Source organism: Oncorhynchus keta, chromosome 30, assembly GCF_023373465.1.
Source record: "Oncorhynchus keta strain PuntledgeMale-10-30-2019 chromosome 30, Oket_V2, whole genome shotgun sequence".
Lineage (NCBI taxonomy): Eukaryota > Metazoa > Chordata > Actinopteri > Salmoniformes > Salmonidae > Oncorhynchus > Oncorhynchus keta.
Window position 1 is genome coordinate 31,258,435 of NC_068450.1, and position 15,668 is coordinate 31,274,102.

The 15,668-nt window shown below is 41.5% G+C and overlaps 2 protein-coding genes and 1 pseudogene across 2 annotated transcripts in view; all 3 read right to left on the reverse strand.

Annotated features, from left to right (window-relative positions):
* LOC127913984 (protocadherin beta-16-like) overlaps positions 1 to 4,430 on the reverse strand; it is a 10,474-nt gene extending 6,044 nt beyond the window's left edge. The window contains exon 1 of the mRNA XM_052488227.1: positions 4,168 to 4,430. Within this exon, the coding sequence (XP_052344187.1) occupies positions 4,168 to 4,272 (105 nt within the window). The 5' untranslated portion in view covers positions 4,273 to 4,430. The remainder of the gene's footprint in view (positions 1 to 4,167) is intronic.
* A 664-nt stretch (positions 4,431 to 5,094) lies between these two features.
* LOC118372123 (protocadherin beta-11-like) overlaps positions 5,095 to 15,668 on the reverse strand; it is a 32,118-nt gene continuing 21,544 nt past the window's right edge. The window contains exon 2 of the mRNA XM_052487009.1: positions 5,095 to 5,262. Within this exon, the coding sequence (XP_052342969.1) occupies positions 5,095 to 5,262 (168 nt within the window). The remainder of the gene's footprint in view (positions 5,263 to 15,668) is intronic.
* LOC127914054 (protocadherin beta-16-like) lies at positions 5,519 to 13,144 on the reverse strand (annotated as a pseudogene).

Genomic DNA, 15,668 nt, shown 5'->3' on the forward strand with positions numbered 1-15,668 from the left:
CGGTTTAGGTCTCCATGGATGAAAGCTGTATTATCAAGCTTAACCCAACCCAGTAATGTAGGGAATTAAATAACATATGACCTTTCAATACATCTGCCCCTGACCGACCCAGTAAGTAGGGCTCTTGGGGGTTAAAGGAAAAACAAAACACTCAAGATATTGGTTGTGCCACGTACTCCCATCCAAACTGTATCAGACAGATATGCGTGCTCCTGTTTTTGACTATTCAGCAGAAATGTGGGGTGCTAAGAGGTATCTCCAAAACGAACATATCCATAACAGTACGTTATTTTGTAGGTACCCCAATGTTTGCATCTATACTGGCAATATTGTGAACATGGGCTGAGAACATTATGAGATGAGATGGAAGGCGTATATGGCGAGCCTTTGGAATAGACCGTTGGATAATACCAACGGCCAGAATAGTCAGCAACGTTTTTCCAGTCGGATCTCTCGATAAGGGGAGCCTGGGCAGCTGAAATGTCTGACATTTTCCCAACAGTCTGACTGTGAACAGTTGTACGAAAAAAGAATGAAGTGAGACACAGACGCTGTTCAAAAACAACTGATGATGCAATATGAAAATAAATGAGTGGAGATTAATCATAAAACCCAAATGAAGAACCTTTTGTTTGATTAAGGGTGAATTCGTGTGTGAGAGATATATTATGAACAACCTAGATATAAGCAAAGAGATCGCTATGTGCCCAGGTAAGTGGTAGAAACAAGTCGGTGTAATGGTGAAATGGAAAAGAAAAAGACTATGCAACTATTTTAACCTCGAAGAAATAGACAATTAAATTAATTTGATCTACTGGCCTTTCTACCACAATATATGCTTGTCTTTATTGCAGAAAGCCCACCAGATAAACCCTGAAATGATGTGGCTGAGCCATGAGGAAAAACTGACACGTTTTTTTGTCCATTGTGCAATTCTGTTTGGATTTTTTTAGATAAAGCCTGGAATTAAAGGAAAATGGCGACCTATAATTAAATTAAACAAATAAGTAGCTCCTATATAGCAAATGGCACGTATGTATATGAAATGTGTAAACCTGTCTCACTCTTGAATCATCTCTTGTGCCACACTTGGTTCAAATGCCTTCCGTTTCATTTTTCTGAAACGACTTATTTCCATATTTATTTTATAATTTTTCCTGCTCTAGGAATAAAATGACTGCTTGGATAACCTTATTTACTATTATGTATTGACTTCTTTATCACGCTATGCGGTGACAACTGCACAGAACACTGTAAGAATTATCACAGTGCATTATTGTAATGTTTGTGTCAATGGGTTGCAAACTGGCGATTTGACAAGAAAATGAAATGTAATTCATGAATTCATATAAGACAATGTATTTAGGATAAATGTAAACCATGATACAAGAAGTAAATGGGGAAGAAAGGCCAAAGAAGATACACGTGAAGCTAATCACCGGGACAGAATGCAACTTTCTCTGCAACTATAACAACAGTATGGCATTACTGTGCATTATGTAGGCTACTGTAGGCTATATATACACATATGAATACAATTTCTAGTACAGAAAACGTTTGCCTCTTATTTACAAAGATCAAGTAATATCCCAGTATAATTGACTATTTACAATGTTAAAGGGTCTATTGAAATACAGCCGCTGTGCAGAGCAGCGCTGACCACGAATGTGGTGCTGAAATGGCCACATGTCAGTTGAATGAAGAGCATTTGTGACCACGGAAACTTCCCAGGTACACAGAGTCGATGTAGAAACAGTTCAAATAAAACATTAAAAACAAACTAATTTACACCATGCTTCAACATTTTGATTTAGGGAAGGATAATGACTCAAATATAACAGACCTCTGCTGGGGAGTCTGGTTCATCCAGGATGTTATTTTCACTCTGCATCCGCTGCATCGTCCCTGTAGAACTGGGGTCCATTACCAGTACGTTCTGACTACAGGGTCTGACGAACTTACAGTCACTCTTTCTGGAGTCAGTCGTCCTGCACACCTCGTAATTGTACACGTGCTGTAGAGTTCCTGTCCCCAAGGTGTCTGCGTAACGCGGTGGATAATACGGAATAACCGGGAGATTGGAATGATAGAGGACGCGAGACTGTCTCCATCTGTATATTTTCACTGATATAATAACCACTAAACATGTGATGAACAGAAATGAGACTACAGCCAAAGCCAAGACTAAGTAAAAAGTCAGGTTGTCATTGTACTCCTTGTCGTGCGTAAAGTCAATGAACTCCGAGAGCACTTCAGGAAGCTGTCCGCCACCGCCACGTTAACATTGACTGTAGCTGAACGAGAGGGCTGCCCGTTATCCTCCACTACAACAGTGAGCCTTTGTTTAACAGCATCTTTATCAGTGACTTGGCGTACAGTTCGTATTTCTCCATTCTGTAAACCCACTTCAAACAGCGCCCTGTCTGTCGCTTTCTGCAGTTTATACGAGAGCCAGGCATTCTGTCCAGAGTCCACATCAACAGCCACCACTTTAGTGACAAGATATCCCGCATCTGCTGAACGAGGCACCATTTCAGCCACCAGAGAGCTGCTAGTCTGGACTGGATACAGAACCTGAGGCGCGTTGTCATTTTGGTCCTGGATCATTATTTTCACAGTCACATTGCTACTGAGAGGAGGAGAGCCTCCATCCTGCGCTTTTACGCGGAACTGGAAATCCTTGATCTGCTCGTAGTCAAAAGAGCGCACTGCATGGATGACTCCACTATCAGCACTAACCGACACATATGAGGAGACGGGCACTCCGTTAACCGAGGAGTCCTCCAGTATGTAAGAAACACGGGCATTCTGGTTCCAGTCAGCGTCTCTGGCTTTCACTGTGAATATAGAGAGGCCCGGTGTGTTGTTTTCTATAATATAGGCCTCATATGAGCTCCTCTCAAAGACAGGCGCGTTGTCATTCACATCTGATATCTGTAAGGTGAGAGTGACGCTGCTGGAGAGAGAGGGCACTCCCTCATCAGAGCACGTCACAGTGATGTTATACTCAGAGGCTCTCTCACGGTCAAAGTCACTGTCAGTTACCAGGCTATAGAAATTGTTTGAGGTCGATCTCATCACAAAGGGAATATTTTCTTCAATACAGCACTGTACTTTTCCATTTTCACCAGAATCTGGGTCTTGAATATTCATCATTGTTACGACAGTACCATGTTTAGCGTCCTCGGATATGGCACTCGTCTTTGACATGATGTTAATAGCTGGTTTGTTATCATTCATATCGATTACGTCAATAATTACCTTACAGGAATCTGTATGACCTCCTTGGTCCCTCGCTTGAACATTAATCTGATAATGTTTAAGTATTTCATAATCAATGTCCCCGACTAATTTAACTATACCATCATCTCGACCTATTTCAAAAATATCATTCGACGCCTCAGCTGTATTCGAAATGGAATACGTAACTCTCCCATTTTGTCCTTGATCAGCATCAGACGCGCTGACAGTGGTTAAAACGATGCCTTTATGGGCGTTCTCGGTTACACGAGTCTTGTAAACAGCTTCCGAACAAATGGGCGCATTATCATTGGCGTCTAGTACAGTGATGAGTATCTGCATTGTTCCTGATAGCTGAGGCTCTCCTCCATCTACAGCTGTCAGCAACAGAGATATCTGCTCCTGTTTTTCGCGATCTAGAGGTTTCTGTAAAACCATCTCTACATTTTTACCACCATCAGGGAGACTCTGCATTTCCAAAATGAAATTCTCGGTGGGTTTGAGAAAATATATTTGGAGGTCATTATGACCAACGTCATCGTCAACGGCTCTCTCGAGGACGAGTCTAGCTCCTGTTAAAGCAGACTCAATTATTTCAAATTTGACTTCATTATTTTTGAAAATAGGAACATTGTCATTTACATCTCTAATTTCAACTGTAACTGTATAAAATTCCATCGGGTTTTCTAGAATAATCTGAAAATGTAAAGCGCAAGGCGTCGTCTGTCCGCAGAGTGCTTCACGGTCTATTATCTCTTTGATGAGGAGAACTCCCCTTTCTTTATTCAGCTCGATGTACTCTGCGTTGTCTCCAGTATAAACACGAGCTTTACCTGATTTCAGTCTTTTTACATCTAAACCCAGATCCTGCGCTATGTTACCGACTAAAGAGCCTTTCGCCATTTCCTCGGGAATGGAGTAACTGACCTGCCCGTGTACTGAACTGAGAGAGAGGACCGAGATAAACAACAGTACTTGCCGTGTCATTGTTCTGTCCGACATTTTCCCTTCAACATGAAACAACAAGGACATTATAATCCCTTATTAAGCAATTTGCGAAATTCTGTCAGAAGTAAATCCCGTAAAGAACAACATTTTCTGCCAATAATCCGTATATAATGGAGAAAAAAAAGCTCAACTCCGTATCTCTGTGCTTAGTGTTCTCTGTAACCCGGAATGTGCGCTCTGCGTGAAGCTCTTTCTCTCTCTCATGTACGGAGATGATGGGGGAGGTACTGCAGCAAATGTGCTCTAAAACTGCAACACACTGACCAACAGCGTCCCTCTGAGTTTGATCCACTCAACTACAGATACACTTAATAAATAAACACATACCAACATATTTTGGAAGATTCGAGTCTCCAAAGATTAAACCATAGCCCTGTCATGCTTGACCCAACATAGGCTATATCAAAACCTCTGGCCCAACTGTAAAAGTAGATGCCCGTGGATGTTAACGAGTAATCTCAAACAAGACTCATGTTGCTTTAAACTATAGCCTACATAACAAAATAACACACATTTCTAAAATCTGATGTATGGTAGGTAGTGTGCTTTCCGTACAAATATACAAATACTGGTATAGACTTATACATTTAATTATTTATATAAAAATTCAGCATGATATTGACAAGGACGATGTCTTCATTACAATTCACCCTTTACTGCTAACAGGTCTCTCTGTACAAAAAGCCGCTGTTCATGTCAGTGGTGCTGAATTGGCAAAATCGGTGGAATTAATAGAATTACTGAGCATGGAAAGATTCCAAATTTAAAGAGTCGATGTTAAAAATGTTAAAAACATTACACAATGAATTACACATACAAATATTATTGTAGGAGAAAATTAATTATTCAAATATTACAGACCTCTAGTGGCGAGTCTGGTTCATCCAGGATGTTCTGTTCACTCTGCATCCGCTGCATCGTCCCTGTAGAACTGGGGTCCATTATCAGTACGTTCTGACTACAGGGTCTGACGAACTTACAGTCACTCTTTCTGGAGTCAGTCGTCCTGCACACCTCGTAATTGTACACGTGCTGTAGAGTTCCTGTCCCCAAAGTGTCTGCGTAACGCGGTGGATAGTACGGAATAACCGGGAGATTGGAATGATAGAGGACGCGAGACTGTCTCCATCTGAATATTTTCACTGATATAATAACCACTAAACATGTGATGAACAGAAATGAGACTACAGCCAAAGCCAAGACTAAGTAAAACGTCAGGTTGTCATTGTACTCCTTGTCGTGCGTAAAGTCAGTGAACTCCGAGAGCACTTCAGGGAAGCTGTCCGCCACCGCCACGTTAACATTGACTGTAGCTGAACGAGAGGGCTGCCCGTTGTCCTCCACCACAACAGTGAGCCTTTGTTTCACAACATCTTTATCATTGACTTGGCGAATAGTTCTTATTTCTCCATTCTGTAAACCCACTTCAAACAGCGCCCTGTCTGTCACTTTCTGCAGTTTATACGAGAGCCAGGCATTCTGTCCAGAGTCCACATCAACAGCCACCACTTTAGTGACAAGATATCCCACATCTGCTGAACGAGGCACCATTTCAGCCACCAGAGAGCTGCTAGTCTGGACTGGATACAGAACCTGAGGCGTGTTGTCATTCTGGTCATGGATCATTATTTTCACAGTCACATTGCTACTGAGAGGAGGAGAGCCTCCATCCTGCGCTTTTACGCGGAACTGGAAATCCTTGATCTGCTCGTAGTCAAAAGAGCGCACTGAATGGATGACTCCACTATCAGCACTAACGGACACATATGAGGAGACGGGCACTCCGTTAACCGAGGAGTCCTCCAGTATGTAAGAAACACGGGCATTCTGGTTCCAGTCAGCGTCTCTGGCTTTCACTGTGAATATAGAGAGGCCCGGTGTGTTGTTTTCTATAATGTAGGCCTCATATGAGCTCCTCTCAAAGACAGGCGCGTTGTCATTCACATCTGATATCTGTAAGGTGAGAGTGACGCTGCTGGAGAGAGAGTGAACTCCCTCATCAGAGCACGTCACACTGATGTTATACTCAGAGGCTCTCTCTCGGTCCAAGTCACTGTCTGTTACTACAGTAAAGAAATTATTCGATGTAGATTTCATTGAAAACGGGATGTTTTCGTCAATAGAGCACTGCACTCTGCCATTATCACCAGAATCTGGGTCTTGAATATTCATCATAGTTACGACAGTACCAGGTTGAGCGTTCTCAGATATGGCACTCGTCTTTGACATGATATTGATTGATGGTTTGTTGTCATTTGTATCTATAACCTCAATAATTAATTTACACGCGTCAGAGTGACCTCCCTGATCTGTAGCCTGAACGTCTATCTCATAATGTTTACGTTTTTCATAGTCAATATGTCCATTTAATTTTACCACACCGTAAACATGATCAATTTCAAATAGATGGGACGCTCCCGATTTTGAAATAGAATACGTAATTCTTCCGTTGGAACCTGGATCGGCATCAGTTGCACTGATTGTTGTTAAAACAGTGCCTTTTGATACGTTTTCTGATACACTAGCTTTATACTCTGCCTGAGAACATACAGGCGCATTATCATTGGCGTCTAGTACAGTGATGAGTATCTGCATTGATCCTGATAGCTGAGGCTCTCCTCCATCTACAGCTGTCAACAACAGAGATATCTGCTCCTGTTTCTCTCGGTCTAGAGGTGTCTGTAATACCATCTCTACATTTTTAACACCATCTGAACGAGTTAGTGTTTTCAATACGAAATTATCAGTGGGTTTCAGAGAGTAGCTCTGAAGGCCATTAACGCCGACGTCGTCATCAACTGCTCTTTCCAATACAAATTTAGCACCCGTTAGCGCTGATTCACTAATTTCATATTTCATTTCACTCCTCTCAAAAATAGGTGAATTGTCATTGACATCGGTTATCTCAACTGTAGCTGTATAAAATTCCATCGGGTTCTCTAAAATAATCTGAAAATGTAAAGCGCAAGGCGTCGTCGGTCCAAAGCGCTTCACGGTCTATTATCTCTTTGATGAGGAGAACACCCCTTTCTTTATTCAGCTCGATGTACTCTGCGCTGTCTCCAGTATAAATACGAGCTTTACCTGATTTCAGTCTTTTTATATCTAAACCCAAATCCTGCGCTATGTTACCGACTAAAGAGCCTTTCGCCATTTCCTCAGGAATGGAGTAACTGACCTGCCCGTGCACTGAACTGAGAGAGAGGACCGAGATAAACAACAGTACTTGCCGTGTCATTGTTCCGTCCGACATTTTTCCTTCAACATGAAACAACAAGCACCATATATTCCGTTATGAAAATAGTCTAATTATTTAAATTTTGAATCCAGAAAATAACACCATGTCCGGCCAATAATCCGTTTATCAGGAACAAAAGAATCTCAACTCGGGTCTCGGTGCTTAGTGTTCTCTGTAACCCGGACTGTGCGCTCTGCATGCGGCTCTGTCTCTCTCTAATATACCGAGATGATGAGGGAGGTACTGCTCCAAAACGTTAAGACATTGACCAACAGCGTCCCTCTGAGTTTAATGGATTGAACTACAGACAATATACTTCAACAAAAGACAGAAAAACGCTCCAGTAGTGTTGAAAATGTCAGGGTCGATATACTGGAGAAAATCATTCATATAAAGTAACCGTATACTACATCAATATATAATCTAGCTCAATGTATGTACGCAAAATATAAGCAATGGTGTCAGGTAGTTGTGGCCAAGGAATGTCTGAACCAGACCGAGGCTTTGCATTACACTACAGGCTAATAGCGCCAGAAGCAAACTTCCTGCAAGCAAACACATTATTCATGGAATACATGTGCATTAAATACACACAATCCATTGTCCTGCTTGATCATCATGAGAATGTATCTTCTTTACCATTCACGACGATAAACGGCTACAATGGAATTCACACTATAGTGCAAAGCGCTGCTGTCCAATGGCCCTGATGCTTCAAAGTACAATAAGAATGGACTGAAGAGGTTTTCTGACAGGGAGGTAGGCTACACTTGAACAACGCGTTTTCAACATACAGGACCAGTAAAAACGCTTGGACACACCGACTCATTCCAGGGTTTTTCTAGATTTGGACTATTTTATACATTGTAGATTAATAGCGAATCATGTAGTAACCAGAAAAGTGTTAAACAAATCAAAATACATTGTATATTTGAGATTCTTCAAAGTAGCCACCCTTTGCCTTGACAGCTTGGCACACTCTTGGCATTCTCTCAACCAGCTTTGTGATGTAGCCACCTGAATGCATTTCAATTAACAGGTGTGCCTTGTTAAAAGTTAATTTGTGGAATTTATTTCCTTCTTAATGCGTTTGAACCAATCAGTTGTGTTGTGACAAGGTAGGGGTGGTATACAGAAGATAGCCCTATTTGATACAAGTCCATATTATGGCAAGAACAGCTCAAATAAGCAAAGAGACATGACAGTCCATCATTACTTTAAGACATGAAGGTCAGTCAATCCGGAAAAAATTCAAGAACCCTGTAAGTTTCTTCATGTTCAGTCACAAAACCATCAAGTGCTATGATGAAACTGGCTCTCATGAGGACCACCACAGGAAAGGAAGACCAGAGTTACCTCTGCTGCAGAGGAGAAGTCCGTTAGAGTTACCAGCCTCAGAAATTGCAGCCCAAATAAATACTTCAGAGTTCAAGTAACGGACACATCTCAACATTACTGTTCAGAGGCGACTGCGTGAATCAGGCCGTCATGGTTGAATTGCTGCAAAGAAACCACAACGTAAGTGTCACTAATAAAAAAGAAGAGACTTGATTGGGCCAAGAAACAGGAGAAATGGACATTAGACTGCTGGGGCTTTGTGAGGCGCATAGTAGGTGAACATATGATCTCCGTATGTGTGGTTTGTGGAGGATGAATCAGAATTAGTTGGGTAACATAGATAAAGAAGATGTTTTATTTACATAATAATGATTATGTGAGATATTTGTCATTAGAATGTATCCTTTGGACTATACTGTTGGCAGTTGCACTTTTCCTTCTCAGCTCGGGCTCAGTCAGTTGGGGCCCAGAGAGGGGAGAGGTCAGAACGGAACATTGTCTTCATATGTGAATGTATCTGTTCAACCATGTGAAGGGATGGCGTGATTAAGGGGGAACCAATTATCTCTTGGCTCCACAATGTCTGTGCGTAAGTCTCAGTGAGTTTGTCCAGTAGTGGTGAGAAGAGGGGGTTTACTTGAGATGGGAGTACATAGAGTTGACAATTGAGTTATGCCTTGGATGAGGTAATTTTTTGGTACTATGAAGTACCAGGAACGAGATTAGAACCTCGTCTTAGAGACCAAACTGAACGATAATATATAGCTAATGCTATCTGGCTATGGGATACTCCTTACTCAAGTAAAAGGCCCTTTGTGAAGAGTTCCTAAGATCTGTGGTTCATCATGTAAGTTGAGAGGGGTGTATCTTGGCTATAAAATATCTTTGTATTCTACTGTAGGGACTCTCAGAATTCATTAAAGACACTGAATTTATCTGAAAGTCAAAGGGCTATTGTGAAGCTCATATTATTAAAGATGAAATTTAAGTATAACTCTGACTAGTGTGTGGTCTGTAACTCCCCTCATTTGGTAATACAGAAAATTGCCACGACAGGTTCCCACCGTGAAGCAGGGAGGAGGTGGTGTGATGGGTGGGGGTGCTTTGCTGGTGACACTGTCAGTCATTAATTAAGAATTGAAGGCCCACTTAACCAGCATGGCTACCACAGCATTCTGCAGCGATAAGCTATCCCATCTGGTTTGCGCTTAAAGGGACTATCATTTGTTTTTCAACGGGACAGTGACCCAACACACCTGCAGGCTGTGTAAGGACTATTTGACCAAGAAGGAGAGTGATGGAGTGCTGCATCAGATGACCTGGTCTCCACAATCACCCAATGTTAAATCAATTGAGATGGTTTGGGATGAGTTGGACCACAGAGTGAAGGAAAAGCAGCCCACAAGTGCTCAGCATGTGCGAACTCCTTCAAGACTGTTGGAAAAGCATTGCAGGTGAAGCTGGTTGAGAGAATGCCAAGAGTGTGCAAAGATGACATCAAGGAAAAGGGTGGCTACTTTGAACAAGGAAATATATTTTGATTTGTTTAACATTTTTTTGGTTACTAGATGATTCCATATGAGTTATTTCATAGTATTGATGTCTTCAATATTATTCTACAATGTAGAAAATAGTAAAAAAAAAATAAAAAAAACTTGAATGAGTAGGTGTGTCCAAACTTTGGACTGGTACTGTATAAATAGAAATAGATAACATGTTAGGAGTACAAAATTAAGAATAAAATATCACAGACCTCTAAAGTCGAGTCTGGTTCATCCATGATGTTCTTTCACTCTGCATCCGCTGCATCGTCCCTGTAGAACTGGGGTCCATTATCAGTACGTTCTGACTACAGGGTCTGACGAACTTACAGTCACTCTTTCTGGAGTCAGTCGTCCTGCACACCTCGTAATTGTACACGTGCTGTAGAGTTCCTGTCCCCAAGGTGTCTGCGTAACGCGGTGGATAATACGGAATAACCGGGAGACTGGAATGATAGAGGCGCGAGACTGTCTCCATCTGTATATTTTCACTGATATAATAACCACTAAACATGTGGCGAACAGAAATGAGACTACAGCCAAAGCCAAGACTAAGTAAAAAGTCAGGTTGTCATTGTACTCCTTGTCGTGCGTAAAGTCAGTGAACTCCGAGAGCACTTCAGGAAGCTGTCCGCCACCGCCACGTTGACATTGACTGTAGCTGAACGAGAGGGCTGCCCGTTGTCCTCCACTACAACAGTGAGCCTTTGTTTCACAGCATCTTTATCAGTGACTTGGCGAATAGTTCTTATTTCTCCATTCTGTAAGCCCACTTCAAACAGCGCCCTGTCTGTCGCTTTCTGCAGTTTATACGAGAGCCAGGCATTCTGTCCAGAGTCCACATCAACAGCCACCACTTTAGTGACAAGATATCCCACATCTGCTGAATGAGGCACCATTTCAGCCACCAGAGAGCTGCTAGTCTGGACTGGATACAGAACCTGAGGCGTGTTGTCATTCTGGTCCTGGATCAATATTTTCACAGTCGCATTGCTACTGAGAGAGGAGAGCCTCCATCCTGCGCTTTTACGCGGAACTGGAAATCCTTGATCTGCTCGTAGTCAAAAGAGCGCACTGAATGGATGACTCCACTATCAGCACTAACGGACACATATGATGAGACGGGCACTCCGTTAACCGAGGAGTCCTCCAGTATGTAAGAAACACGGGCATTCTGGTTCCAGTCAGCGTCTCTGGCTTTCACTGTGAATATAGAGAGGCCCGGTGTGTTGTTTTCTATAATGTAGGCCTCATATGAGCTCCTCTCAAAGACAGGCGCGTTGTCATTCACATCTGATATCTGTAAGGTGAGAGTGACGCTGCTGGAGAGAGAGTGAACTCCCTCATCAGAGCACGTCACACTGATGTTATACTCAGAGGCTCTCTCTCGGTCCAAGTCACTGTCTGTTACTACAGTAAAGAAATTATTCGATGTAGATTTAATGGTAAAGGGAATATTTTCAGTTAAAACACAGTCCACCACTCCGTTATTATCAGAGTCTGGGTCGTGGACGCTCATTACAGCTATGACTGTCTGAGAAGGGGAATTTTCTGGTATTGATTTTGAAGTTGACATCAAATCAATTAATGGTTTATTGTCGTTAACGTCGATAATGTCGACTATCAGTTTACTGGAATCTGTAAGACCCCCTTGATCTTTCGCTTTCACGTCTATTTGATAATGTTTTGCGGTTTCATAGTCGACTTCATTTATCAAATGCACTTCGCCATTACTCTCATTTATTTCAAATAGATCCAAAATACCAATTGTGCTGCTTGATATAGAATATGTGACTAAACCATTTGATCCATGATCTATGTCGGTGGCTCTAACTGTAGTTAACAAAGTGCCGCTCTTCGAATTTTCGATTAAACTGGCCTTATATACTGCCTGTGTAAAAACCGGAGCATTATCGTTAACATCTAGCACAGTGACGTGAATCTGCACTGTCCCAGACATATGAGGCTCTCCACCATCGAGGGCAGTTAACACTAAAGATATCTGCTCCTGTTTCTCTCGATCTAACGGCTTCTGTAAAACCATCTCTACCTTTTTGATTCCATCAGCCTGACCTTGTAGTTTTAAAACAAAATTATCGGTTGGATTAAGCGAATAGGTTTGGAGTCCATTTAATCCAATATCAGAATCAAAAGCTCTCTCCAAGACGAATTTTGCCCCCGTGATAGCTGACTCGCTTATCTCAAATTTCATATCGTGCATTTGAAAAACTGGAGCATTATCATTGATATCGGTAATCTCAACAGTAACCCGATAAAATTCTATTGGGTTCTCCATAATTATCTGAAAATGCAATGCGCAAGGCGTCGTCTGTCTGCACAACGCCTCACGGTCTATTCTCTCTTTGACAAGGAGGACTCCCCTTTCTTTATTCAGCTCGATGTATTCCGCGCTGTTCCCAACGTGTATGCGAGCATTGCCAGATTTCAGTCTTTTGATATCTAACCCCAAATCCTGCGCTATGTTACCGACTAAAGAGCCTTCCGCCATTTCCTCAGGAATGGAGTAACTGGCCTGCCCGTGCACTGCACTGAGAGAGAGGACCGAGATAAACAACAGTACTTGCCGTTTCATTGTTCTGTCAGTCATGTTTCCTTCACCATGTAACAACAAGTACGTTATAATCCGTAAAAAAAACTCAGGGAGATTCCATTCGTTTCCAGTTAAAAACATCAAATGTAAAATATTTAAAATCGGTAATTCCGGAACAAAATAATCTCAGCTCTGTGTCTCTGTGTTTAGTGTTCTCTGTAACCCGGACTGTGCGCTCTGCATGCATACGGCTCTTTCGATCTCTAATATATCGACATGATGGGGGAGGTACTGCTGCAAATCCGCTCTAAAACTACAACACACTGACCAACAGCGTCCCTTTGAGTTCAATCTACTGAACAACAGATATACTTCAAAAATAAACACTTTCCAATATATTTGGGAAGGTTTGCGTCTTCAAGAACAGACCTATCGTGCTTTACCCAACACAATTCACAAAGGAAACACCCGCGTCTTTTTTCATTAGAAAAGATAACAAATATATTAGGTATTGGCTATCGGCTCTGCTCCTTCAGGGCAGCTCACAGCCAGAGCAAAGCGTCAAATTAACATGAGAAAACTACAGGCATTGAGCATGGTATGCTATACCAATATCCCCACTGAACACAAACAGAGACAAACAGGTGGAGGCTGGGGTGGTGGTGGGAAAACAGTAAACAGCAAGCAGCGCGAATAACGGGGAGTTACAGCAGCAGCGGCAGCAGCAAAAGACACCAGCGCATAATTTGCGCGCGTAATCCAGCATCGAGGATGCGTGCGCAGAACTGGTCAACTGAAATAGACTACCATGTTAAAAGTAGAGTGTGAATCCACTTGGTGCAATCTCAGCTGATGCGATGAGCTGATGCCAGCACTCGGGTTTCCCTTCTCAACCGGCTTCGCGTTATTCATCCAGGCTGTATCAAAACATCTAGGCCAATGTGTGAAGGACTGATGTAAAGCATGATGCCAGAAGCACGTTGACAATACATGTCATTCCAAATACATGTAGCAAAAAGCTATAGATTGTGACAGAAAGGAACTTTTGCTAATTTAAACCCAGCATTATGGTATTTATAAATAGTCCTTCAGAAAGTATTCACACCCCTGACTTTTTCCAAATGTTATGTTACAGCCTGAATTACACATGGATTAAATTGATATTGTTTTTTACTGGCCTACACACACAATACCCCATAATGTCAAAGTGAAATTATGTTTTTAGACATTTTTATAAATTGAGTTTAAAAAATCAAAAGCTGAAATGTCTTGAGTCAATAAGTATTCAAACCCTTTGTTATGGCAAGCCTAAATTAATTCAGGATGAAACATTTGCTTAACAAGTCACATAATAAGTTGCATGGACATGTTATGTGTGCAATATTCTCGATTAACATGATTTCTTAATGACTACTTCATCTCTGTACTCCACACATACAATTATTTGTAAGGACCCTTTGTCGAGCAGTGACAAGGGGGGTATTGAATACCTCTTAGGGAATGGTGATGTTATTAATTACACTTTGGATGGTGTACACCCAGTCACTACAACGATACAGGCGTCCTTCCTAACTCAGTTGCCGGAGAGGAGGGAAACCGCTCAGGGATTTCACAATGAGGCCAATGGCGACATTATAACAGTTACAGAGTTTAACGGCTGTGATAGGAGAACACCGAGATGGATCACCAACATAATAGTTACTCCACAATACTAGCCTATTTGACAGAGTGAAAAGAAAGAAGCCTGTACAGAATAAAAATATTTGAAAACATGCATCCTGTTTGCAACAAGTAATTCACTTTATGTACTGAATACAAAGTGTTTGTCACGTTCTGACCTTACTTCCTTTGTTTTGTCATTCGTTTTAGTATGGTCAGGGCGTGAGTTGGGTGGGGTGTCTATGTTAGTTTTTCTATGATGTTCTATTTCTGTGTTTGGCCTGGTATGGTTCTCAATCAGAGGCAGCTGTCAATCATTGTCCCTGATTGAGAACCATATTTAGGTAGCCTGTTTTCAATTGTGTTTTGTGGGTGGTTGTTTTCTGTCTTTGTGTGTCTGCACCAGAAATAACTGTTTCTGTTGTTTTCTTTGTTGTTTTGTTATTCAGTGTCCAGTTTACATTAAAAAAGATGAACACGTACCACGCTGCGTATTGGTCCTCACCTTCTTCCCAAGACAGTCGTTACAGCGTTATGTTTGGGGCAAATCCTTTCACAACACATCACTGAGTACCACACTTATTAATATTTCCAAGCATGGTGGTGGCTGCATCATGTTATGGGTATGCTTGTCATCGGCAAGGACTAGGAGTTCTTTAGGATAAAAATAAATGGAATAGAGCAATGCACAGCCATAATCCTAGAGTAAAATCTTGTTCAGTTTGCTTTCCAAAATACACTGGGAGATAAATTCACCTCTCAGCAGGACAATAACCTAAAATACAAGGCCAAATATCACATCACTTTAATAATTTTTAAAGATAAATGTACAAATATTATACAATCCAGGTGTGCAATGCTCTTAGAGACTTACCCAGAAAGACTTACAGCTGAAACAACTGCCAAAAAAGATTCTAAAATGTATTGACTCAGGAGAGCGAATGCCTATATACATTAGCCATTTCTGTATTTCATTATCAATATATTTGCAAACACTTATAAAAACATGTATTCACTTTGTCATTATGGGGTATTGTGTGTAAATGGTGAGAGAGAAATACAAATGTAATCCATTTAGGATTCAGGCTGTAAC